Source organism: Dipteris shenzhenensis, chromosome 15 (genome assembly GCF_047967505.1).
Source record: "Dipteris shenzhenensis isolate YYH24624 ecotype China chromosome 15, Dip_SZ_1.0, whole genome shotgun sequence".
NCBI classification, from domain to species: domain Eukaryota; kingdom Viridiplantae; phylum Streptophyta; class Polypodiopsida; order Gleicheniales; family Dipteridaceae; genus Dipteris; species Dipteris shenzhenensis.
Genome location: NC_141610.1, coordinates 9,823,156 through 9,849,471, shown reverse-complemented (window position 1 = coordinate 9,849,471; position 26,316 = coordinate 9,823,156). Strand labels below are relative to the sequence as shown.

The window sequence follows — 26,316 nt, the reverse complement described above, 5'->3', positions numbered from 1 at the left end:
CAAAGTGGTAACTATATGATCATAATCTTCAGGCATACTCTTAAGTAACACTGCCATAGCATCATCTGGAGTAATAGGAGAGTTGATAGAAGCTAGTTAAGTCATAAGACTCCACATGTAGTTGACATGAGCTGCCAAAGTAGTGCCACTTACCATCTTCAATTCAAAGAAAGAGATTTTAAGTAATAATTTAGAGATGTGAGAGCTAGCACCAAAAATCATGTTAAGCTTCTGCCAAGCTTCTGAAGGAGACTCTAAGTCAGAGATGTGGTGAATATAATCATCTCCTAAAGCAAGAGCAATGATACCATATGCTTTTTCCTCTCTAGCGGGAACCCTTGCCGATTGTGTCGGAGTTGAGGATTCTCCAGCATTGGAGGCTGTAGAAGAAGCGGTTGAAGTCGGTTTGACAAGTCCCCAGAGGTTTTCCCTCATCAATGCAAATTTCACCTTCATCTGCCATGTGTGGAATCCCTTTCCATTGAACTTATCTATATTCAATAGGGTAGCCATGAGAGGGTCTAACCCAGATATTGGGCAGTGTCTTTCTCTCTTACAAGGCTAAAAACAACTGAAAGGCTTCCAAATATAAGCACTTGATGTAGCAAAGACTAGTGACCAATATTCAATCAATGATGCTTTTTCTTACATGCTTCATAGAGGTGGCTAAAATGAATACTTTCCAATCAAAACCAGGTATAGCAATTCAAAGCAAAACTGAAGCCACACTTGTACTAATGTTATTGAAAGTTTCAAAAAACCAGAAATGCTAGAATAGCATCTTATGTAGCATCATCTTTAAAAAACTTGTCAAAACTGTCAAAACCAAAAGACTGAACTTGGAGGGCTTGTAGCTTACTCTTCAGAGCAAAGGAAAAGGGGCTTTCTGAAGCAAAAGAAAGCTCACATAAAGGTGAACTTTTGGTGCAGAGGTCTGAGGAGATTTCGTGCGACTTTGCTGGCTGGAGCGTCTTCAAAAACGACTGGTTTTTCTCTGTTTTTACCTTGAATATGCAGCCATTGCTGCTCAGATTTCAGCACAGGATAGCCCAAGGCATGGAGAATCTACCCCTGAAAGGAATTAGAGAAAGATGAAGTATGCTGAGAGAAAAAGCAAGAACAGAGGTCGACGAACTGCGTGTAATGGCGACGAAAAGAGCGCATATTTCTTTGATTCCTTTCAGCCAGGGGTTCGCCCCTTAGAGGTGGATCTCCAATAGGAAGGGCGTGGGAAATGGTTGAGAACCGGAGGAGAATAAGCTTAAGCAAACTTTGGGAAGAAGAGGAAGAGATGGTGAAGAAGAAGATGAAGAAGAAGAAGATGATGTGGCAGAAATGGATCAAGGGGGATCAAATGGCTCTGATACCATGTTGGTAAACTGAAAGGAAAGAGTAGAGTGGACACAAACTCAGAATACTTGCATTATGAAATGAAGAAGAGTGAGGTCCTTAAGTAGGCGTCCTTAAGTAGGTACCTCATACATGCTCACTGACATCACTGATGACTTCAGAGCTCCAAAATCATCTCCTCAATCTGCTCCTAGATTCTCTCAATCATCCTATGTGGCTTTCCACCACCTAACTGTGCTTATGGGCACCTAAATGTGCCTCTAGCACTCACACATAGAAACCAAGGTGTGCCTGAGACATACACCTTGAGATATCCCATCAGGACACACAAGCGAGGCCTTTCCTCTCTCGCCCAGTCCACCAGGGCTGCCCACTTGCTCCCTTCGTCTTCTTGTTTGTGGCGGAGGCTTTGGGCTACTATTTGAGATCATAGGTGGCGGGTCTTACAAGGTTGAAGCTCCCAATCAGACAAGAGGAGGAGCTACTTGACTCGGAGTTTGCAGACGATACGGCCTTGTATGTTGAGGGCACCACAGCGAGTTTGGAGAGAGTCAGGGGCGCCTTGGCTATTTATTGTGAGGCCTTAGGGACACAGATCAACTAGACAAAATCTATAGGTTTCTTCATAGGCTTTAAGGAGACACAGGAGATCCGGGAGTGGGGGAGTGACTTTGGCTTTAGATGGATACCGTGGGGCCAGACAGCGACATACCTCGGATGCTAGGTGGGTATTGATATTACAGCAATGCAGCAGATTGCCCCGGTCCTTAAGAGTGTTCGGCGCAAGCTTCTCTATTGGAGCTCGGTCAAACTCTCCTTACCAGGTCGCGCCTTAGCGGCAAACCAGGTCCTTCTTGCCACGGCTTGGTATATCGCCTCCTGTTGGTGCTTTCATAGAGGTTGCATTGGGCAGCTCCGACGGTTGGTACAGAACTTCCTTTGGGCAGGTTCAAATGACACGAGGAACACCAGGGCCCGAGTAGCTTAGCAGACAGTGATCATGTCACAAGCACTGGGAGGCTTGGGTATCATTGATTTGGAGATGTAGAGCAAGGCCCTTTTGGGCAAGTTGGTGGTTCGTGGCCTCACTCCAAGTGTAGAGCCTTGGAAGCTCCTCTTACAGCAAGGGCTTCTGAGGAACACCCCACGCACTGGGGGACATTGGCAGCCTTCACATCGATGGATCTTCTTAGAGGCCCCCCTTACGGGGAAGGGCTCCCTCTTGATGAGGAGTCTTCACAGGGTATGGCAGAGACTGGCAGGGGGTCTCATCCGTGCTCCGCTGAGATGTAGAGAGGAGTTTGAGCGCGAGTCCCTTATGTGGCACCCAGAGATCAGAGATCAGGAGAGTCATATGTTCGGACAGCGGACTCACATTGGTTGGGCACAGTGGGACAATGGTCCAGCAGGGTCCTTTGGCTGTTGGAGCAGACTACCTATGGAGACAGAGGTGAGGCTTGATGCCCTAGCGCATCTGCGAGGGAAAGGGCACCGGATGGGCGAGATTAACTTAGCCATTCCGGAGTCCTGGTGGGAAGGACTTTACGTTTGGAGAAACAGCAGATGGTTGGGGCAGTTTTCCCGTATTGGTGTTCCCTTGAGGATGTTGATGCAGTGCGGTAGCACGCACCTCGGCTTCTTCCATGTAGGACCTAGAGGCCTACTTCAGCCACTCACTGAGAGTGACCCCGAGATGGATGGGAGTCTTGATGGGATACACTGGCAAATGATCATAGTGGTGGGCCGTTTGGGGAAGGAGTGGCACATTGACGCTCCCAGTATTTTAGCGCATGCCTCTAGATGGCGTCTTTGGTTGTGGGAGGGTAAACCCTTGAGGGAGGTCCAGTGGGATCCGGGAGAGTGGTTTTGGCCCTCCAGGGACGGCCCAACTGAGTTGGTGGATGAGGTGCCCTTCTTTTCCTACATCACACGGATTGGTAGGAGGCTTCAGATGGACTCGTCGAGGTGGACCCCTTTGAGGGAGAGACATTGGGTGACCTAGAGAGTGCCCCGGGATGTGCGCTCCAGGTTCTGGATGCGGTTGTGGTCCAGCTTGCGGCTGAGGAAGATCTCTTACTTTTTTGGGCTGGCCGCCCATGGAGGCTTGCCCATCAGAGCATGGTTGGAGCAAATGCGAGTGGACGGGCAGTGCCATTGTTGCTCCGTTGGTGCCTTGGAGACTATCCCGCATTGCCTTTGGAGTTGTCGTAGTGGCGAGGATCTGGATGGGAGCCCTCAGGATCATGACACGTATGCAGAGTGTTCATAGAGACTATACATGGGGGATGGTGGCTTGGTTGACAGAGGGAGGACACGCGTTTCAGATTGATGAGATCTCCCAAGTCTACGGGATACAGGGTTAGAGCATCCAGAGAATTGCACTCCATGAGGCAGTCCTCCTCGACAGTCTAGCTCCTCCTCCTAAGGAGGATAGTGTCTGGGAGGTGGTAGCCAGCATCACGGCTTGGAACATTTGGGTGGCTCGCTGCAGTCTTGTGATGGGTGAGCACCCGGTTCCACCCACGGCTGCCCTAGTTGCCATATGGCAAGATATCATTTACACTCTACGGTCCACCTGGGAGCGCGGGACTCCAGGCTCTAGGGCGACTATCGAGAGGTGTGCTCGTTTCTGCAAGGCTTGGCCTGCAGGTGTTTTCTACATCTTCACTCCGCGAGGGATTCGCTGGCTGTATAGTCCCCCCACTTGGCTGTTAGCCCCAGTTCAAGAGATCCCCTAGGTAGTGGGCTGGGTTTCTGTGGAACAGGCTAGTTTTTCTTTCAGCCTTTTCCAGTTTTTTCCATACTCAGCACCTTCGGGGCTGCTGCCTTGTATGAAAATCTTTCAAGCATTAATAGAGGGTTCCTTTCAGTGGAAAAAAAAAAATCTCAAAAATCAGATTGTCATGCTCCGTTTGCTTCTTCAAATGCTGAAATTTAAATTTCACAAGTCAGCTGGACCAAGTATATTCAATAGAAATAGGGCCATAAACTCCTCTTGGAACTTGCTCAATTAATTCAAGCCACTTAACCATGGCACCCATTACTTGTTAGCTCTTGCATGCAAAATAAAATCTTAGACTAGTCCGAGTCTCTATGGGCGCTCTCACCATTCAATTTAATGCACATGCTTTAATTCTTTGGTTGACCCTCTATTTGGGTGTCCCCACCGTGCAATTCAATTCACGAGGGTTAGTCCTCTTTGACTATGATTAATGGCTTTGATCGACAGTTAAGGCTCCTTATTCATAATCAAATCTCTCCGACCAAGGTCGGATTATCTCAGTTGACCGAGGTTTACCTCCTTGGCCGAAGCCAACCTCCTTGACCAAAGTCAATGCTTTGACCAAATTAAAAAACTCGTTGACCATAGCAAAATAAAGAAAGAACTCTTTAACCATGGTCAATAAAAGGTCGACTTTATTTACTTTGGAGTATTTACGACTTGGTGACATCATCTACGTTTCGAATCTATTGACCCCAACTGAAAAGCCTCTTTGTAAATATCCAAAACTTGTGGACAGTCAAACAACATGTCCTCATCCACCCACTTGGCATTAGTGCCGAATAATTCTTGAACTTGACAAGATACCTGTAAATTACCTTGCCTTGGGGGCCCTTGCGCACCTTATCTTCTCTGGCTTGAGAATCTCCTCCAACTCATCCACTTCTGGTGGATCTTCCAATATAGGTTCTATTGGCTTCGGCCCTTGATGTCTCTTTAGAGGACTCACGTAAAATGCATTGTGATACTTCCAATGCTTTGGCAATTCCAATATATAAGCTACCTCGTTGATTTTTTCTGTGAATTGTTACATGGTATACAGCTTGTCATACACTTCCTCCTTGCCCTTAAGCTTGCGGAGCCTAGCTTTCTCAAACTTTAAAAGTACCCAATCCCTTGGCTTGAGGTCTAGTTGGACAATTCTTTGCTTATATTTTGTTTTCTTATGTTTCTCTTGAGATCTCTCTATCGCTATCCGCACCTGGCGGAATGTTGTCTGGAGCGTCTTGAGGATTGGTGGGGAAATCACCTTTCCATATATGATCTCAAAGTGGGGCCTTTCTTGTGGAGCTATGAATTGTATTATTGCAGGTAACCTCCTCTAACGGAAGGTACTTTTCCCAATGTTCAGCAACATAGCATTTCAAAAGGTTTAACACAGTTGAACTTGCTACTTGCTACCTCACTTCGACCTTCTGTTTGGGGGTGGAAAGAAGAATAAAAATTCAGGCTCATCCCCATATCGTCAATTAAAGCTCTCCAAAATAGACTGGTTATTCTGGGATCTAGGTCACTAACAATGGACTTTGGCACACCATGATGCTTAAAGATCTAGGGTAGGGAAAATTTGGCCATGTGTTCAGCCTCAATTGTCTTGCGTATTGGAATGAAATGGGTTTGTTTGCTGAATCTGTCTATAATAGCTCATATCCTATCATTCCCCGTCTTTGATCGCGGCAAATCAAAGATAAAGTCTATTGCTGTGCTCTCCCATGGTGCCTGAGGCACTAGAAGAGGCATCAATAGGCTAGGTGCCTTCCGTTTGTCATACTTAACTTTCTGACAAGTAAGGCATTCTGTAACGAATTTATGTATATTCTTGCGCATGGCTGGCCAATAAAAATCTCTCTCAAGAACTTGAGTAGTAGCTGCAATACCTCTATGTCCAGCATAAGGGGGGGTGCATGACATTCCTCCAAGATTTTTTGTCTCATGTCTTGAGTAATGCATCGGCAGACATTCCTCATTAGATACCCATCTTTCATGGAATATTGACTTGTAGACTGCCCCCCTAGCATATGCTGTATTATTTCCCAAAGTTTGGATCACTGGCACATTGCTCTCTCATCTCTTCAAGATCCTTGTGATAAGCAATGATAACATTATACACCTGAGGTCTCTAGGACAAGGCATTTGCCACTCTATTATGAGCTCCGGTTTATGAAGAATCTGAAAATGAAAATGGACAGCAAATCTGCCCATATCATATGCTTTTCTGGGAGCTTAGTTTGGGTTAAGAAATATACTTTGATTATCTATCTTAACTGTAGAGTCAACTCCCAAGAGATAGAGCATCTAAATGGCTATGGCATGCACTACAACTAATAATTCTTTCTCATAGATCCCCCATACGTCTTTCTATCTCTCGCTATCTTAGAATTTCATAGGCTGTTACATGTTACATGTCTATCTTGATGAAGAGCAGCTTCAATACACTCTCCTCATGCATCACAGTCTACATCAAAGGTTTTATGGGAGCTATGGTACAGGCGAGGTAGAGGCCACCTTGAGAAAGGAGGGATTGGGAAGGTTTAATATAGGAACCCAAGGGGATTTAGGCCGGAGAAACTTGCCCAAGGTACAATGGAGGTTTTGTACTATGCCTAAGAACCGAGGAGGGGATAAACAACATTGATAAATCAACCGCTAGATTCATGGCACAATGGATCTTAAAAGCTCTTAAAAAACTAGAGTGCATTTGGGCATCAGTGGTCTTAAGCAATCTAGGGAAAGTAAGGTGAATAAGATTTTACATCGGAAAAACTTCTTAACCTTCTCCGGTTTATTCGGGGGTGACCCTTGCTCCATCAAAGATTCTGACCTTTGGAAAGGGATGTGGAAGGCTTGGGAGTCAATCCAAACATGTTACATGAAAGGTTTCTCCTGGAAAACAGGAACCTTTTCCTCCAAAGACTCCATTTGGTTCACCATCATTTGGAAAGATGCCCAGCTAGAGCATGAAGAGTTGAAAGGAGCACTAAGACTAAACAAAAAAGTATCATTTGCTGTGCCTAGCAGGATTGGACTCCTAGGGGTTGAAGGGTGCTCGAAGGAAATCGTTTTGGCTTTTGTTCACCTCTTCCAGGGCTGCTCTCGCTGATTTCGCTTGCAAGAGTGCTTGAGAATTGCTCCAAACAGATTCGCCTTTTTTCTTGTTGCTGTTTTAGGGTTCTCAGAGCCTTTAGATCAGTCGATTGCTTCCTAGAAGCTCTCCTACTGCCACAGAACCTTCAGATCCTATTGCCTTGTTGCAGCAAGCCTTTCTATGTGTCAGGAACAGCTAGGGTTGGTAGTTTTGCTGGTCTTTGTCTTGCCAGGACTCCCTTGAAGGGTATTAGAGCTGCCAGCACGGACTTGGCAGCCTTTCTTCCGATTTTGGCTGATTTCTCACCTGCCAAGACTCCCTTGAAGGGTATCAGAGCTGCTATGTTAGAACTATTAGCTAGAATCGGAAGAAAGGTTGCCATGGGATATTGCATTGGATTGGGATGCCTTTCTGAGATTGAAATGGAGAATATTGCACTAGACTGGGACGCCTTTCTGAGATTGAAAGGTACCAGAGCTGCTATGTTAGAACTATTAGCTAGAATCAGAAGAAAGGTTTCCATGGGATATCGCACTGGACCGGGATGCCTTTTTGAGATTGAAACATATGCATTGCAAGACGGAAGTGCCTGTGAACGAATTATTCAGTTGGCTGATTTTGGGCTGATGCACATCAGTGCTTTTATTGTATTTGGATGGCTTCTGAATAAATGATAAATAAATACCGAAGGTATGACAAGATGAGAGAGAAGGGAGTAAACTAGGTGATCTTTTCCTGTCTATCTCCTTTTGGGTTGCTCCAGAAGGAGCCTTCTCTAATTCTTTCTCTCCACGAGGATTTTGCAACCCACGGAAGTGGGGGTCTCTTCTTGCATGGGCAAGTTGCTGTGCAAGCAACTCCTTGTAGGAGTCCTCATTTTTGAATTGCCTGTTCTCTTCTTGTCTGGCTTGACCAGTTCCTACAGCCCCTACATATTGAGATGAGCCCCGATCCGAAGAAAAGGCCATAGCTGTCGCTGCCCGCCCCCCCCCCCCCGCGGCCTTTTTTCCCTCCCTATTTCCAATAGTCTGAAAGCTTGGCTATGCAACAATTATTGCCGGTTCCAAAATCTACCCTTTCGGGCTGGACTGCATGCAATCATTGCTTCAAGGTGATGGCCTCAAAAACTTTCTCGCAACGCATCCGGCTATGGTGCACTTTTGCCAAACCCCACATTATTGCAAAACTGTTAGCATGCGTCTGAAATGTTGCGTGGGGCTTCCGTGTTGCATTCACTGCAATTATAGTAGGTTTCAACTAGACGATGCCACATATCCTAGCAATACGGGACACAATGAGAAAACCCAACTGCAAGCGCGTATGGCTTCCACAGCCTTGCATTAGGCCTTAGCTTGAATTTAATGTTGTGTCTATTCTCTTCATTGTAGATGGACCCGTATCATCATCTCTTGGAATTGTTAGTTTGTTCGAGTCTCATTTAGCGACTCTAATTCACAATTTATGCTAAAGGAGTTAATCACTTTTCTGTTGGTTGGTGCTCATGAACATTTGAAGTCTGCTAGCAGTTAATACATATCTACTCACGATCGATTGGTAACTCAGCACGAAGCGGCGTTTCAATGAAACACAATTTGAATTGAGGAAAAACCCTTGCACCAAATCGATGTATTGTCATAGACCCTTTTGCCCCGATCACCAGAGCCTACAAAGGCTTTGAACCTATGCTCTGATACCAATTGTGAAACTAATCCGACTGAGGGATCAACATAATGGTTGCTCTGTACGGCTGAAGCGAAGCATTGACTCATGTAAATAATTTGACTCGAAGGAAGGAACGATGCATTAAAAATCTCTCCTAAAAATCAGATTGTGACGCTTCTATTTGCTTCTTCAAAAGAAGGCTCTTAACCATGGCTCCCATCACTTGTTAGCTCTTGCATGCAAAATAAAATCTTAGACTAGTCGTAGTCTATGTGGGCATCCCCGCCATGCAATTTAATGCACATGCTTTAATTCTCTGGCTGACCAAGGTCAATCCTCTTTGATCATGATTAAGGGATTTGATCGACAATCAAGACCCCTTATCATAATCAAATCTCTTCGATTGAAGTCAGATTATCTCGGTTGACCGAAGCCAAGCCTCCTTCACTGAAAAGCCTCCTTCACCGAAGTCAATCCTCATGGACCGAAGTCTCTTTGACCAAAGCAAAATAAAGAAAGAACTCTTCATCCGTGGTCAAATGAAAGGTTTACTTTATATTTACTTGAGTATTTACAACTTGGTGACAGGAATAGCATGCAATTAGCAAGTTGCCACTAAGCTTGGGGTTGGCAATGGGTGCATTTGGATGTAGTACATGCTCAAAGAGATCTATCAAGGTTGGGACTATTTGTTGTTGAGAACGTTGATCTATCTAGCATAGGTGCCACAGTGTTACCAGGCTATGTATGCAAATCGTGATGGGATATCTCAAGGTGTATGCCTCAGGCACACCTTGGTTTCTATGTGTGAGTGCTAGAGGCACAGTTAGGTGCCCATAAGCACAGTTAGGTGGTGGTAAGCCACATAGGATGATTGAGAGAATCTAGGAGCAGATTAAGGAGATGATTGTGGAGCTCTGAAGTCATCAGTGATGTCAGTGAGCATGTAAGAGGTGCCTACATAAGGACCTCACTCTTCTTCATTCTATATGCAAGTATTCTCAGTTTGTGTTCACTCTATGCTTTACTTTCAGTTTACCAACATGGTATCAGAGCCATTTGATCCCTCTTGATCCCATTTTTGCCACATCATCATCTTCTTCTCCATCTTCTTCACCATCTCTTCCTCTTCTTCCCAAATCTTGCTTAAGCTTGTTCTCCTCCATTTCTTTGCCATTCTCCACGCCCTTCCTGCTGGAGATATATCTCGAAGGGGCGAACCTTTGGCTGCAACGAATTGAAGTTTCATTGCCTCTGCTCGTCGTCATTTCACGTATGTGAAAAGCCAAAACATAAAGCAATATCTTGTTATGCTACAAAGGAAGAAAATGCCAACATGGCTTCCTTGTTGAAGATTGCCAAGATAATGGTTGCAAAAAAGGAAGCAACTTCAAAGACAGAAAATGCCAATCTACTTTCAGTTGATGTGCCTCCACAAGATGAGGCATCCTTTGAAGATTATGCTTTTTAAATCATCTCTATGTATGCTCCATATCTCTCTTTTTATGTTGAGTCAAGGTACTCAGCTTGGATAGTCCTCCAAAATGAATGAAATAAACTATTATGTTTTGTGTGTTTTTGTAAACACCTCTGGTCACCTTATGATGTAGGCCATGTGTATGTGTTTTGCTCCATGGTACCTCTTGCAGACATTGTGTGCATGTACATGCAGGGGAGATAACCATCGGAAGGTCTTTTTGTATTCCTTTTGTTTACCTTACACCCATGGGAACCCTTGCTAGCTTGAGATCCTAGCCATTGATAGATCCATGACCACCATGAGATGGCATGAGACACCTTGTGCTAGCTGTATCCGTGACATAGCCTGAGGCATTCCCTTAAGGGGGGGTTTGTTGGGATATCTCAAGGTGTATGCCCCAGGCACACCTTGGTTTCTATGTGTGAGTGCTAGAGGCACAGTTAGGTGCCCATAAGCACAGTTAGGTGGTGGTAAGTCACATAGGATGATTGAGAGAATCTAGGAGCAGATTGAGGAGATGATTGTGGAGCTCTGAAGTCATCAGTGATGTCAGTGAGCATGTAAGAGGTGCCTACATAAGGACCTCACTCTTCTTCATTCTATATGCAAGTATTCTCAGTTTGTGTTCACTCTATGCTTTACTTTCAGTTTACCAACAAATCGTGTTTGCTAGGTGGGAGTTGCAATTGTGGTTGACGGTGATGCAAGAAATAAGGTTCTTGTGTCTGTGAGAAATTTCTCATCTGGAGCATAGTCGTCGACGATAAGCCCCTTGACAATGTGTATGGGCAAATGTATCTAATGCAAGTGCTGAGGACGAGCATTTACATCAATCATTTGACAAATTGTGGGTTTGACATGGATGCTGATCAGCTCATTGTAATTGACAATGACAAGCAGACACTACAATCATTGACGAAATTGGAATGTGACTTTTGTGAAAGATTGCACTTGTTGCAAATGCTAGCAATTTGCTCATGCGCATCCATAAATCACACGTAGTTTAAAACTTCAAATAGATATGATAAGGAACATTGAAACAAGGAGGCTGAATGGGGTGCGAATGGGGATCACTCCTTGTCAGAGGTAAACATTTGGCATAATTCTGTATTCCAGTAATGCTGAATTTCCAATACAATAGTTTTTTGAACTTAGGATGGAACCATAATAGGACGCTAGGGGAAATCTAATCTACTATCACACCTTTACAAAATAGTGGAGATTACAATGAGATACAACAATAATACTGTGCCAAAAAGCTTCTTGGGAAGCGAGGGAGTAAGTAGAACCACAGTACCCATTGGATACCGGCAAAACTCAGCCAAAAGACCAGGCTGAAAGTGTAACCTCATGTTTCTACCGCCAATCTTCGTGAAGGCACTGTCACAGTCACTTTCCATGTGAGTTCCACGTTGGGGTAAAGGCACATTGCCACCCTTTTTAAAGTTATGACACCTATGACTGTCTTAAGACAGTCATAGGGTGAATCCCTAATCCTAATAAAACTCGAGTTTGTGGTGTGGCTCAACACTTTACACACCCACACTTCTTGTGTCTCCCTCTCTCTGTCTCCATCGTTCCACTCCCTCTCTCTTTCCTTCACAAGTGGTATCAGAGCCTTGCTCTCCCTCTCACTCCGGTCTACCCCTCACTCTACCCCTCCCTCTCCCCTCGGGCCTCGTGCCCTCAGCAGCGAGCAGGACGCGACGCGCGAGCAGGGCAGCAGCAGCTAGGCCAGGGCGCAGCAGCAGCAGCAAGCTAGGGCGCCGCCACGCGCAGCAGGTGCGCGACCCGCCGCGCGCAGCAGGTGCACACGCAGCCACAGCTGCAGCAGCAGCTAGCTGCTGCTAGCTGCGCACCGCACAGCACCGGCGGATGCAACCAGCGCGCAGCACCGGCTGCGTGCAGCCCGTCGACCGGCTGCAAGGCAGCAGCCGCGACAGGTACGGCCATCCGTACGCGGCTGTACGGACGCCGTACATGCAGCCGTACCGTACGGGCGTGGCTGTACGGACGCAGCGACAAGCAGGTACAGGTCGAAATTTTTTTTGGGGATCCGTGCCCTCGCAGGTACAGGGTACAGCAGGTTACCCTGCGCAGGTACAGAAGGTACAGCAGGCACAGATTTTTTGTTTTGGGAAGGAAAAGAGAAAGCACTCTGCTCTACATTCCCGGAATTTTTCAGTTCTAAAACTGTGTGTTTGAGGTACAGCAAGTACACTCGTGTCCCTCGTGCTTGAGGTGACTAGTGCCACAGTGTGTGGTGGTTGCACAGTTATTTTGTTTCGGGAAGGTCAGATGCCTCGATTTTGCAGAGGGCTTTTATGCTTTTGCTGAGTGCAAATCTCAGTTTTCGGGTGACAATTTCAAAGGGCTTTTGCCTGGAAGTGTATGCAGTGTATGCCTTGAGGCAGTGTGGAGCCACGGTGCCCACATTGGTCTTGTTTTCCGCAGTATATCAGTGACATTTCTTTGCAGGTCACATTTTGTGTACGGCACTTAGAAAATCTCAGTTGAGCCACGCTTGGCCAGGGCGCATCGAGTTTACTCGGTCCCTAACTGTCCATCGTTGACAGTGCTCAAAAGATTTTCTTTTTCGGTGTTTGTACGTTGGGATCTGTGTTGTTACTATGTACACAGGGCCGTTTATGCATTACATTGTCAGGTGAAAGTGCCAGGAGAGCGCTGTATTTTGTATGCTACCTCAGTGTTGAGGTGTTTTTCACTTGGTACAGGTGTCAAATCAAGGGGCTTTAGCCCAGATTTTGCTTGTGAGCACTTGAGTTACTGTTTGAGAACTTCAGATGCCTTTTATCCCCTTGGTAGAAGGGTGATTGTTTGGGATTTGTCCCATACTTTGTTGCAGGTTTGTGACAGGCTGAGGTGTTTGGAGCCTTTTTCAGTGGACAAAACAGTGTATGACAAGTGGTTTATGCATATAAAATCAGTGCAATACCTCATCTGAGGTGGGAGAAGTGTCCAGGACAGCAGTGTTTTGTGCTTCGTCAGATGATGATGCACTGATAAAGCACTTGTGGAACAGCTGCAGCATTCTGAAGTTACTGTTTTATTCCTATTTGAGCACGGGACAGTGTGTCAGAAGGTACAGTGACTGGAGGGAAAATTTTCTGTTTTGCTGCAGATTTTTTGACAGTAAAAAACAGCACTATTGTGAGTGCTCCTGGCTCTTGATAGAGCAGGTTTTCTGAGAAATCAGAATTTTATTTAGTCATTTTTGACTTACAGGGAGTCAGGCACTTTCCTTGTCTGATATGGCATCAGGGGGAAGTGAATCTTCAATACTGAACATAAAGAAATTGGAAGGGGCACACAATTATGCATTATGGGTAGAACAGTGTTTGAATGTACTTCTGCTAAAGAAGATTTCTAAGCCCATAAGGGTGAAGGGTGTCAAGCCATCTGGGATGGGAGATGATGAGTGGGAGGAGCTTGATTTGTCCGCAAGAGCTGCTATTATGCTTACTCTCACTGATTCTCTTGTGTTCAATGTTCAGGCTGAAAAGACCTCTTATGGCCTATGGCAGAGGCTAGAAGAGTTGTATGCCCAAAAGAGTTCAGCCAGTAAGGTTTATTGGTTGAAGAAGCTTGTTGACCTTCGCATGAAGGAAGGTACAGCTATGACCTCACACTTGAGTGAGTTCAATGCCATCTTTACACAGCTTATTGCACAGGGATTGAACCTTGATGAGGAGTTCAAGGCTACTTTCTTGTTGTGTACCCTCCCTGAGAGTTGGGACACTTTTAAGACCACTCTGTCAAATTCAAATGTCACTCTTATGTATGCTGATGTGGAGAGCTCTCTCCTTATGGAGGAGATGAGCAGGAAGAATAATATGGGCAGCAAGTCTTCCAATGCTTTGCAGGTATAGGAAAGAGGTAGGACTCAGTAGAAGGGGAGATCTGCTGGCAAGTCCAAATCCCGCAGTCAGTCCCGTAGCAAAAAGGATATTGAATGCTTTTACTGTGGCAAGAAGGGACATGTGAAGTCTAAGTGCTTCAAGTTTATACGGGATCAGAAAGCCAAGAAGGCTGAGACAAAGGATGCAGGCAGTGGAAGCAAAGGCAAAGGCAAGGCCAAGGCAGATGACTTGGATGCAGTGAATGTTGCAGCAGAGGACAGTGACAGTGACAGACATGATGTTTTATGCTCTTCTGCTGTAATTGCACATACATTGGTTATTGATGGCCATGACATGCACACCTGGCTCTTGGATTCAGGTGCTTCTTTTCATGTTACGCCTCATAGGGAGTGGTTTACTTCCTACACAGGTACTCATGGAGTTGTTCACCTTGGGAACAACTATGCATGTCAGATTGCAGGGATTGGCAGTATACAGATAGTATTCCCTGATGGACGCATATTTATGCTTGATGGTGTTCGCCATGTGCCGCAAATCAAGAAAAATCTGATTAGCACTGGCTTGTTGGATGACAGTGGTTACCACACCACATTTGGGGATTCCAAATGGGTGATTACTGATGGCCAAGTTGTAGTGGGTGAGGGTTATAAGAGTGATACCTTGTACCCTCTTTATGTTTCCAGTGTAGGTAATCATGTTGTTGGCATAACCGAGCTGCCAAAGGTTTCATTGTGGCATAGCCGGTTGGGACACATGTCCGTTAAAGGAATGCAAGAACTGTCACGTTTGGGTTATCTGCCGTCTCTTTCATTTTCAGATTTGCCTACTTGTGATCATTGCATATTTGGCAAGCATTCTATGACTCCTCATAAGAGGAGAACTCCCCAGAATAGAGCACCGCTTGATCTAGTACACACTGATTTGTGTGAGATGCCACAGCTATCACTAGGGGGTGCAAAGTATTTCATTACTTTTATTGATGATGCCACACGCAAAGTGTGGGTCTATTTCTTGAAGCATAAGAGCGATGCCTTAGATGCTTTCAAGAAGTTTGTCGCTCAGGTTGAGAATCAAACAGGACGCAGGCTGAAATGCCTCAGATCCGATAATGGGGGTGAGTATGTGTCACATGCTTTTGTATAGTTTTGCGAAGCTAAGGGCATTAAACAGGAACTCACAGCCCCTCATAATGCATCTCAAAATGGTGTGAGTGAGCGGATGAATCGAACTATTCAGGAGAAAGTTCGATGTATGTTGTCTTATGTTGCATTGCCCCATGGCTTTTGGGCAGAAGCCGTGCAAACAGCAGTTCACCTAATTAACAGGTCGCCGAACAAGGCTTTGGAGTTGAAAGTGCCAGAGGAGGTGTGGTCTGGCAAGCCACCTTCATATAAGCACTTACGTGTGTTTGGCTGCGAGTGCTTTGCTCATATACGCAAAGAACTGCGCACCAAACTGGAGCCAAAGTCTTTCAGATGCATCTTCATGGGTTACGGTGACGAAGGTGAAATGGGGTACAGGTTATGGGATCCTGTCAAACGGAAGATTATACGCAGCAATGACATCATCTTTAAAGAGGATTGTGTACACAAAGAACCCGTGCAACCTGTGGAATACAGGAGGGTTGTTTATGATGATGTCGGACAGCAAAGAATGCCCATTAATATGCAGCAGCAGGCTGCTGTAGATAACCCTGTTCAAGAGGGTATACAGGCTGAAAATCAGCCAGACAATTTTGCCAATGATGCACCACTGGATATGCCAGCAAATGGCGCTGAAGAACAGCCAAATATGGTGGTACAGCCACCCATCATGCATGACGAACAGGCTAGACAGCAGCCTATTACGGAACATTTTGTTAGGAGGAGCACCCGTGTACAACGGCCTCCTGACAGGTTTGTTCCAGGAGCCAATAATGTGGCTGATTTTATCATGCTGACAGATTGTGGTGAGCCTTCCAGCTTCAAGGAAGCTATGGGAAGAACAGAGAAAAAGAAGTGGGAGCAAGCCATGCAGTCAGAAATGGACTCCCTACTTCAAAATGATACATGGGACTTGGTGCAGCTACTTGCAGGCAGAAAGGTTTTGCCGTGCAAGTGGGTTTACAAAGTCAAAGTGGATTCAAATGCTTTACCGAGGTATAAGGCCAGATTGGTTGCCAAGGGATTTAAGCAGGAGAAGGGCATTGACTTTGATGAGATCTTTTCCCCTGTAGTCAAGATGACTACTTTGAGAGCAGTGTTAGCTCTGGTTGCTCATGAGGACATGGATTTATGTCAGATGGATGTGAAGACTGCTTTTCTTCACGGAGATCTCCATGATGAGATCTACATGAGTCAGCCAGAGGGATATGCCGTTAAAGGGAAAGAGCAGCTTGTGTGTAAGCTCAAGAGGAGCTTGTATGGACTCAAGCAGGCGTCAAGAGAATGGTACAAGAAGTTTGATGCCTTCATGCAGTCCCAAGGGTATCATAGGTGTGAGACCGATCACTGCTTGTACACCAAACGGGCAAAGGATGGCAGTTTGATGCTACTCATTCTATATGTGGATGACATGCTGATTGCCAGCAAATCTCAGCAGGAGATTAGTGCTTTGAAGAAGCAACTGCATAAGTCTTTTGACATGAAAGACTTGGGGGTGATGCAAACCATATTCTTGGTATGCGGATTATTCGTGACAGGTCCAAGGGACTTTTGTTTCTGTCACAGAAGGAGTACATTGACAAAGTACTGCAGAGGTTTAAAATGGAGGGGGGGAAGTCTATTAGTACCCCGTTGCCTCCACATTTAAAACTCAGCAGTAAGGACAGCCCCAGATCAGATGATGATAAGGCTGAGATGGCCAAGGTTCTGTATGCATCTGCAGTTGGTTCTTTGATGTATGCCATGGTTGCCACTCGTCCGGATATTGCTTTTGCGGTGGGAGTCATCAGCAGGTATATGGCAAATCCAGGCAAGCGGCACTGGGAAGCAGTGAAAGGCATCTTGAGGTATCTCAAGGGTACCAAAGACTTGTGCATATGCTATGGTAGGCAGGATGCATTGGTGCATGGTTTTACAGATTCAGACTATGCAGGGAATGCAGATAACCGGAAGTCTACTACCGGTTATATTTTCACATTTGCAGGAGGTGCTATATCATGGGTGTCTTGGTTGCAGAAATGCATTGCACTGTCAACCACTGAAGCTGAATATGTTGCAGCCACTGAGGCTTGCAAGGTAGCAATATGGCTTACTCGGCTGGTGGGAGATTTGGGCATTACAGGAGATATGCCAGTTTTGCATTGTGATAGTCAGAGTGCTATCATGTTGGCAAAGAATCCGGTCTTTCATCAGAAGACCAAGCACATAGATGTCAAATACCATTTCATCAGGGAGGTACTTGAAGACAAGCGGCTTGAGCTTGTGAAGGTGCATATTGATGATAATCCTGCAAATTTGCTCACTAAGAGCTTGCCTACAGAGCGGTTTGCACATTGTCGCCACATCATGGGATTAGGATGAGACCATTCTTATTTTATGGTCTTGTATACAGTAACTGTATATTGCTGTAATTTTTATTATTTTCTCCCCTTTAGGCACATTGGCCTTTAGGTGGGAGGTTGTTGGGGTAAAGGCACATTGCCACCCTTTTTAAAGTTATGACACCTGTGACTGTCTTAAGACAGTCATAGGGTGAATCCCTAATCCTAATAAAACTCTTGAGTTTGTGGTGTGGCTCAACACTTTACACACCCACACTTCTTGTGTCTCCCTCTCTCTGTCTCCATTGTTCCACTCCCTCTCTTTTTCCTTCACATTCCATCAGTATTTGAAGACCACAATCAAGAATTGATATAAAAATACCACAAAGACATCAATCCTCCACCAATCTGAAGCAAAAAACCACATCAGGTTTGTGCCCAACTGATAGGAATGAAGGTGCAAGGTCTTCGGATGGAGGAATCTCAAAGTTCAACAAGGAGTGATTAAGAACACATTGAGAGAGCTCTATAGAAAACAAGATGAAATTGGAGGAAGCAAGAAGACCTAGGTGCTCAAGCATAGAGTCAACAAGAAAGCAGGCATACATCTATTTGTTGTGTTTTTAGAGGATGAGTTTGCGCATGTTCTTGTATTCGTCTATATATGTGCTCTTGCCATAGCAGTGGACATGAAAATTTCACCTTGTGAAGCTCTCACCCATTTTGCTGCGTGTGATATTGCAGTAAATAAATTCTATGACTTGCTAATTTGAGATAATGCATATAATGAGTCAAACAATGCTCCAATTTGAGCAAGGGACAAAGGGGAGCACTTGGTTGATCATCAGAAGCCTGCTTGGCAAATTCCCAGCGTAATGTCACCAAGAGTGGGCATAATCCTAAGAAATGCATCCTGGCATAGATTATCAAGATGTCTTTATCATTGTGGGGATGGGAGCTGAAAATGTTCAGCTTTGAGATCCATTCCTAAAGCTCATTTGGGGCTCAATTTTTCCCTCAGGATGCTAGGCCATCATTTGGCTCACAGCTTTTTGCATCTATGGAGGCTGATCCGTCTCTTTTGGGTTGACCCGTTGGTGTGCATCCAGTTAGTGCTCCTTTCACCGCACCAACGAGCTGGCTTGGGTTTATATGGCAGCCCACACCCCTGGGAGAGAGGTCAGTCCTCTTCGCAGCCCTTGGGTATGACATCATTTCAGAGAGATGCAAATATTTGGCAGAGAGACCCATTCAGGGGTTCATGCACCTATCACTTTGCCAGCGAGCACATAAAGCTAGACTCAGCTAGTGCATCAGATGGTACTACGTAGCAGGGGGTTAGTGGTGGGCAGCAAGCCAATTTTGATGACATGGTGGCAGATTCTTTGCATTCAAATAAGGCCCTACTTGAAGCCATCACACTTGAGATGTCCTTCTCCGATTATGTGAACGTCAAGCGCGATGATGCCCACAATTTCGGAGGTTACACACACAAGAATTATGCAGCCAAGGATATCAAGGACAAACGGATAGTGCATAAGTTCAAAGGGGACACTCGCTCACCTAATGAGCTGGAGGAGTGGCTTACCAAGTTGGAATATTATTTCTGCTTCTACCCAAAGCAGGATGAGGATCGCATAATCTGTGTGGGTATGCATATGCAAGACTATGCACATACTTGGTGGCGTTATATGAGGGACTCGCCTTAGAGGCCAACCACATGGAAGGAGTTCAAGGAGTTGATGATCGCCATATTTGTGCCCCCGCTCTTACTAGAGCAATATTTGGCTGAATTCTATGCATTATCGTAGACTGCTACTGTCCAAAAGTACTTGTAGAGTTTTTGGAGACTTTACCTGCTTGTACAAGACGTATCTGAGAGAGGGAAGTTGCTGCGTTTCATCCAGGGATCGAGTCCTTCTCTCGCTGCAGATGTGAAGGCACATAACTCTCAAACAATTGAGTGTGTATCCCAGTTGGCAGAGGTATTTGAGCCCAAATATGCCAGCAAGTATAAGATGACCGTGGGCAGCGCATATGGGAATGCAAATGAGGCTGATAAGAAGACTAAGATGACTGATTGGCATGAAAGAAAATCAGCAGCAGCATCATTTCCGAGGTTTCCCATTGTTACAGGTAGCAAGATGCCATATGCTAAGCTATACAGGTCATTTGATGCTAAGCCAAGTGTTGGAAATGAAAAATCAGAATTCAAACAACACACTAGGGCTATCATGGACAGTAGAAAGCGGGCAAACTTATGCTTTAAGTGTGGTGAGAAGTGGACTCCTGAGCACTGGGAAGTTTGTAAAATGCATAACCGTGATACTACAAACTATGATGATTTAGAGGGTGCACAAGTCGTGGAAGAAGCTCCAAATGTTGGAGCCACGAAGGGGGCTCATTTCCCCTTTGATCCGGTGGTGCTAATGAACATAATATGCATGTTATACAATCCAATGACACTCAGCCTGCATGCAACATGCGAGGCCATTGGCCTTAAGTCTTTCATGTGGAGCATCAGGTTGCTGTATGCCTTTTCTTGCGCGAGAGGATGCAAATGGAAATACTCCTGTGGACAAGGAGATCTATTGGGATGCGCAACAAACAATTTATGCTATCTCTTCTCATGCCTCGATGGGTGCCAAAAGTGCTGAAACTATTACTCCTGTGGACAAGGAGATCTATTGGGATGCGCAACAAACAATTTATGCTATCTCTTCTCATGCCTCGATGGGTGCCAAAAGTGCTGAAACTATTAGATTGAAATGACAAATTAATGGCAGGACTGTTCACATGCTTGTGGACAGTGGTAGTCGTTCACATGCTTGTGGACAGTGGTGGCACTCATAGTTTCATCAATTCTAAGGCCTTACAGAAGGTGGGACTGATTGCTATTGAGATTGATCATGGGCTGAGAGTAGAGGTGGCAAATGGACAGCATTTGGTCAGTAAATTTTGTTGCCAAGATGCAAATATCAAACTCATTGAAGATTATGAATTTGCTGGGGATCTCTTGTCAGTGGATATGGGCCCCATAGATGCTGTCGTGGGCTGCGATTGGCTGAAATCTTTGGGTAAAATCAGCATGGATTTAAATGTCCTATCACTTAGCTTTGTCCACAAGGGTAGAAATGTAGCATTGCATGGCATTGCCACTCCTAAATTGTAGGTCATTTCAGCAAGGCAATTGGCCAGAGAGCTTAGGAAAGGGCATCTATTGGAGTTCGCTGATGTATTTGCTGATATGGCATCCCAATTGCCTCCCAAGAGGACTGTGGATCATGCCAGTATTCTAGAGCCTAGCAGTAAGCCCATATACAAAGCCCCATACCATCTCTCTAAGGTTGAGTGGGAGGAAGTGGCAGTACAGGTGTGGGAATTGCTTGAGAAGAACTTCATCTCTCATAGCACTTCTCCTTTTGCCTCTTTTGTGCTTTTGGTGAAGAAGAAGGATGGATCGTACCGCATGTGCTTTGATTTCAGGGATCTAAATAAGGCCACTATCAAGAACAGGTTTTCAATCCCCAAGATAGATGACTTGTTGGATGAACTCAAGGGTGCTCAGTTTTTCATGAAGATAGATTTGAGGTCTAGTTACCATCAAATCAAGGTGAAAGAAGGAGATGAGCACAAGACGGCCTTCCGCACAGAATAGGGCTTGTATGAATTCAAGGTGATGCCTTTTGGATTGACTAATTTACTGGCCACCTTCCAGGCACTAATGAACAAGATATTGCAGCCACTTCTTTTCAGATGTGTGCTGGTTTCTTTGATGATATCCTCATTTACAGCAAGGATAGACAAGAGCACATTAAGCATGTGAAGCAAGTGCTGGAAATTTTGAGGATGCATTAGCTTTATGCAAAAGCCAGCAAATGCACTTTAATGGCGAAGTAGGTGGAGTACCTGGGGCATATTGTGAGTAGACGTGACATTCGGGTGGATACCGCAAAGGTGAAATGCATCAAAGATTAGCCACAACCATAAAATCCCACCCAATTGAGAGGATTTTTAGGTCTCGCTTCCTTCTACAGGCGCTTTATTCGCAAATTTGCCAAGAGGGAAGATCCTCTTACTGACCTCTTGAAGGTGGTCAAAGGAAGCACAATGCAGCTTTGTAGACCTGAAATTTTCTCTCACTCATGCACTTGTCTTGGTATGCCATGATTTTTTGCATTCTTTCATTGGGGAGGCAGGTGCCAGTGGCAAAGGATTGGGGGCTATTCTGAGGCAAGAACACGAGGAAAAAGCCTTTGAAAGCAGGAAGTTTGATGCCAAAGAACTCAATTATCATGTTTATGATCAGGAGATGTTGGCTATCTTGCATGCTTTCAAGAAATGGCACCACTATCTTACAGAATTAAAATTAAGGTGAAAATAGATTATATGACACTCAGATTCTTCCTCACCGAGCAAAAATTGTCACATAAGCAGAAGAGGTGGTTGGCTGCAGTCCAATCCTATGATTTTGACATTGAGTACAGAAAAGGGAAGGAAAATGTGGTTGCAGATGTCTTGTCCAGGATGTGGGCTTGCAATTTGATTGCTATCTCTACCATATATTAGGAGTGGATTCATGGCATTCAGGAAGAGTATATGCAGAATTCTAAGGCAGCTCCCCTATTTTCAGATTTGCAGAAGCCTTCTAGCTAAGATCATCCGGATTTCAAATTGCATAATGGGCTGTTGTGATGCCAATACATGATTTATTTAGTGTCAAAATCAAAATACCGCCAGTTGGTTTTGCAAGAAATGCATTCCTCTCCCATGGCTGTACATGCAGGTATCACTAAAACATATGAAAGAATCAAGCAGAGCTTCTTTTGGGAAGGCATGTGGAGATGTGGTTAAATACATGGCTGAATGATTGCCTTGCCAGCAGAATAAAGTGGACAACAAATTACCTGCAGGTAGGATTGCCTTCTACAGAGAGGGGATGGGACATCATCTTTGTTGTGGTGGATAGAATGACAAAATAGGCCCATTTCATACCCACTAAGACCCGGTATTCAGCATCACCGGTTGCTTGGCAATTCATTGAGCATGCCTTTAAGCATCACGGTTTCCCTCAGGAAATTGTCAGTGATAGAGATGCAAAATTTATGGGTCACTTTTGGCAAGAGATATTTACAGCAGTGGGAACTTTACTCACACCTAGACTAATGGACAGTTAGAAAGGGTGAACAAATGGGTGGAGGAATATTTGAGGCATTTTTTTCATGATACTCAGAAGTCTTGAGATAAATGGTTCACTTGCTGAATTTTGTTACGACGGTATCAAGCATCTCTCCATTGGCATGAGCCTGTTTGAGGCATTGTACGGATGCAAGGTCAGGATGCCTTCTTCAATTGTTGACATGGCTGTGAAAAATCAGCAAGCACGGAATGACTTGGAGAGAATGGATGCCCTTTTGCAGTTGGCCAAAAAGAATATGCAGGATGCCCAAGCCAAGCATAAGAACTATGCGGATGAACGCAAGAGATATTTGTCTCTCAAGGAGGGAGATTATGTGCATTTTTGTCTCCATAAGAACTGTTATGCATCGCTGAAAGGTAATACCAACACAAAGCTGCTCATATGTATTACGGTCCTTAACAAGATCATCCGCAAGGTTGGAGAAGTAGCATATTAGTTGGGGCTACCCAGTACGTCCAAGATCCATGATGTTTTCCATGTGTCTTTGCTAAAACCACATGTTGGACAGCATGTCCATGTTCTTTTGGAGTTGCCACCTATGGGTGAAGAGGGCCACATCCTCTATGTTCCGGAGGCATCATGGGTTTCAGAGACCATGTACTCTGAAACAAGACCTACGTAGAGTATCTTATCAAGTGGCGGGGACTCCCTGAGGATGAAAATTCATGGCAGCCAAAAAGCATTGTCCAGGACCACCCCTATCTCCTACCGGATTGATGAGTAGTTTCTGTTTGCTGCACTTTTAGACAGCCATGCTGTGAAATTTTGAGGGAAAAATTCTATGGGAAGGGATGGTTGTAGTGAAGGGGAAAAAGAAACCAAGTTAGAGGCCCTTTAGGTGGAAAATGTTGAGGTACTATACAAGTCCCCCATCCACCCCCTACTATGTACTTTTGATGTGACATCTAATCCTATCTACGCTTCCACCTGTGACCCCCCATCCACCTCTCTCTCACTCTCTCTCTCTCTTTCCTACTCTCTCTCTCTCTCTCTCTCTCTCTCATTCTCTCACTCCTGTCCCTCCTCTTCCCCCTTTTTCTTATCTCTCTCTCCCTTCTGCTCCTCTATTCCCCCTTCTCCAAATCTGTCTCTATCCCTTTTCTACACTAGGATACCCGAGAACTAGTGCGAATTATACCTACTTGGTATAATTTCTTGAAATCGGGGTGACTAGAGCTGAGTATTATATGCATTTCAACTGTGTCTGCGTGTCATAGTTACTAAGGAATGGTCGTTGGAACTGGACATGTTGGGAAGGGGGAATGGCAATGTAAAACATGAATTTTACATGTTATATGACACTCAATCATCCAGTATCATAGATTGTAGAGATACCTGTAAGCACATAATGTTCACTTTTGCAGCTCTAAATTTTCAATTTCAGCTTTAATATTTTGCAAAAGAATTGCTTATTCCATGAGCAAACTTAATGATGTTGGTAAAATTGAGGTACCAAATGTGGATAGCTTGTGAGTGCCTGTGGCTTGCAGACTGGAACACACATCTTGTTTGTTCGTATCTTTGATTCTACTTGGTTGGAAGGTCAGTGGAGCATATATGAATGTTGAATACATTCACCTTTATACATGGATAGCTAGGCATTCTCTCTAGATGGGCATCCGCTTGTATGCTGCATAGTTTTCATGTTCTTTGGCTAGATACCCGAGAACTAGTGTGAATTATACCTACTTGGTATAATTTCTTGAAATCGGGGTGACTAGAGCTGAGTATTGTATGCATTTCAACTGTGTCTGCGTGTCATAGTTACTAAGGAATGGTCGTTGGAACTGGACATGTTGGGAAGGGGGAATGGCAATGCAAAACATGAATTTTACATGTTATATGACACTCAATCATCCAGTATCATAGATTGTAGAGATATCTGTAAGCACATAATGTTCACTTTTGCAGCTCTAAATTTTCAATTTCAGCTTTAATATTTTGCAAAAGAATTGCTTATTCCATAAGCAAACTTAATGATGTTGGTAAAATTGAGGTACCAAATGTGGATAGCTTGTGAGTGCCTGTGGCTTGCATACTGGAACACACATCTTGTTTGTTAGTATCTTTGATTCTACTTGGTTGGAAGGTCAGTGGAGCATATATGAATGTTGAATACATTCACCTTTATACATGGATAGCTAGGCATTCTCTCTAGATGGGCATCCGCTTGTATGCTGCATAGTTTTCATGTTCTTTGGCCAGATCAAAGTGCTTTTTTTGTGTTGCAGGCCATGAAAGAAAGGATGAAAAATCTCGCCGAAACCTTAGGAATGCCAACACCATAGATGTTGGGTTGTATTGCAAAACATTTGAAGTTTTGAAGTATGATGACTGCAATTTTCCTTAGCAGTCACCTGTTGAAGTCAGAATTATGGAGGTTGTGAATTCATGTGGGATTGCCAAGAGCATTGACTCTGATTGTGGAAAACCAATTTTTTGATGTTTAGAGCAACAATGGCTGCTAAAGAAACAGCTTAATAAATTTGCCACGGGTCCAATACATGAAAGCAGCATGTTTCGCTTGAAGAATAGGACTCGTGAAAATGTTAGTGTAGCAAACATCTTTTGGTTATGAAGATTGACCTCAACGATTGTAGGAGAAAGTTCTCGCATAGCTGCAGAGTGTCAACCAAGATTGCACTTTCCAAGGTAGTTACTTCTTGTCAGGAGCGTGCTTGTGCAAATGTGAATTTGTTGGAGTGGAGCTGAGTGATAAACCTGAATTTTGAAAGGATTTTAAAATTGAAATCTAGTTTTGTGAAACCGGTCCAATGGCATAATTGAATTTGCACGCACAGGGTTTGGAGAGAATAAATAGAAAATTATCATTGACACAACATTGGGTGCTGTGCCTACAGAGATAAGACTATAAATGGACTCAAAAGACCCTTACAAGTGAGTACAAGAAGAGATCATGTAGGTGTCCTTTCTGTCAGTATCACATTGAACAGAATAGGGAATTGCTGATTTCTCAAATAGTTTCAAGACTCTGGCTGTACCCAATAGTTCTAAACTCTAAAGGATTTTAAAGAAATGCTAGCTATCTCCTCTATTCGTATATTGCACAACTCAGCTATCTTCTCCATTCTTCACATATTGCACATCTCACACCTCACGGTCAAACTCTCATCAAATATAGTTGTCCTAGATCAAATTGCTCTTAAACCTTGTATACGATTGATAGTTTGAGTGAGAGGCTTTAGAAAGGGTGAGATTTGATGAGCCAAACAAGTACGCACAAAGTGTTAACAGTAAATTGCAGTTAGAAAAGTCACAAGATGTGTTTGAATAAAATTTCAATCCTAGGGACTAACAAACAAAGTCATCCAGACTTCAATAGAGATGGCAATGAGGAAGATGTCTATAGGTAGGTCACAAGTGTTGGGGGTAAACTACCATTCTAGGATTGA

At 44.4% G+C, this 26,316-nt stretch overlaps 1 protein-coding gene across 2 annotated transcripts in view; it reads left to right on the top strand.

The window, feature by feature from the left end:
• The window catches only part of LOC147893325 (nucleoid-associated protein At4g30620, chloroplastic-like), a 37,620-nt gene extending 12,295 nt beyond the window's left edge, over positions 1–25,325 (top strand). For both annotated transcript variants that reach the window (XM_087386509.1, XM_087386511.1), the window contains one exon: positions 25,135–25,325. In XM_087386509.1, the coding sequence (XP_087242635.1) occupies positions 25,135–25,191 (57 nt within the window). In that variant the 3' untranslated portion in view covers positions 25,192–25,325. The remainder of the gene's footprint in view (positions 1–25,134) is intronic.
• Positions 25,326–26,316: the final 991 nt, after the last annotated feature.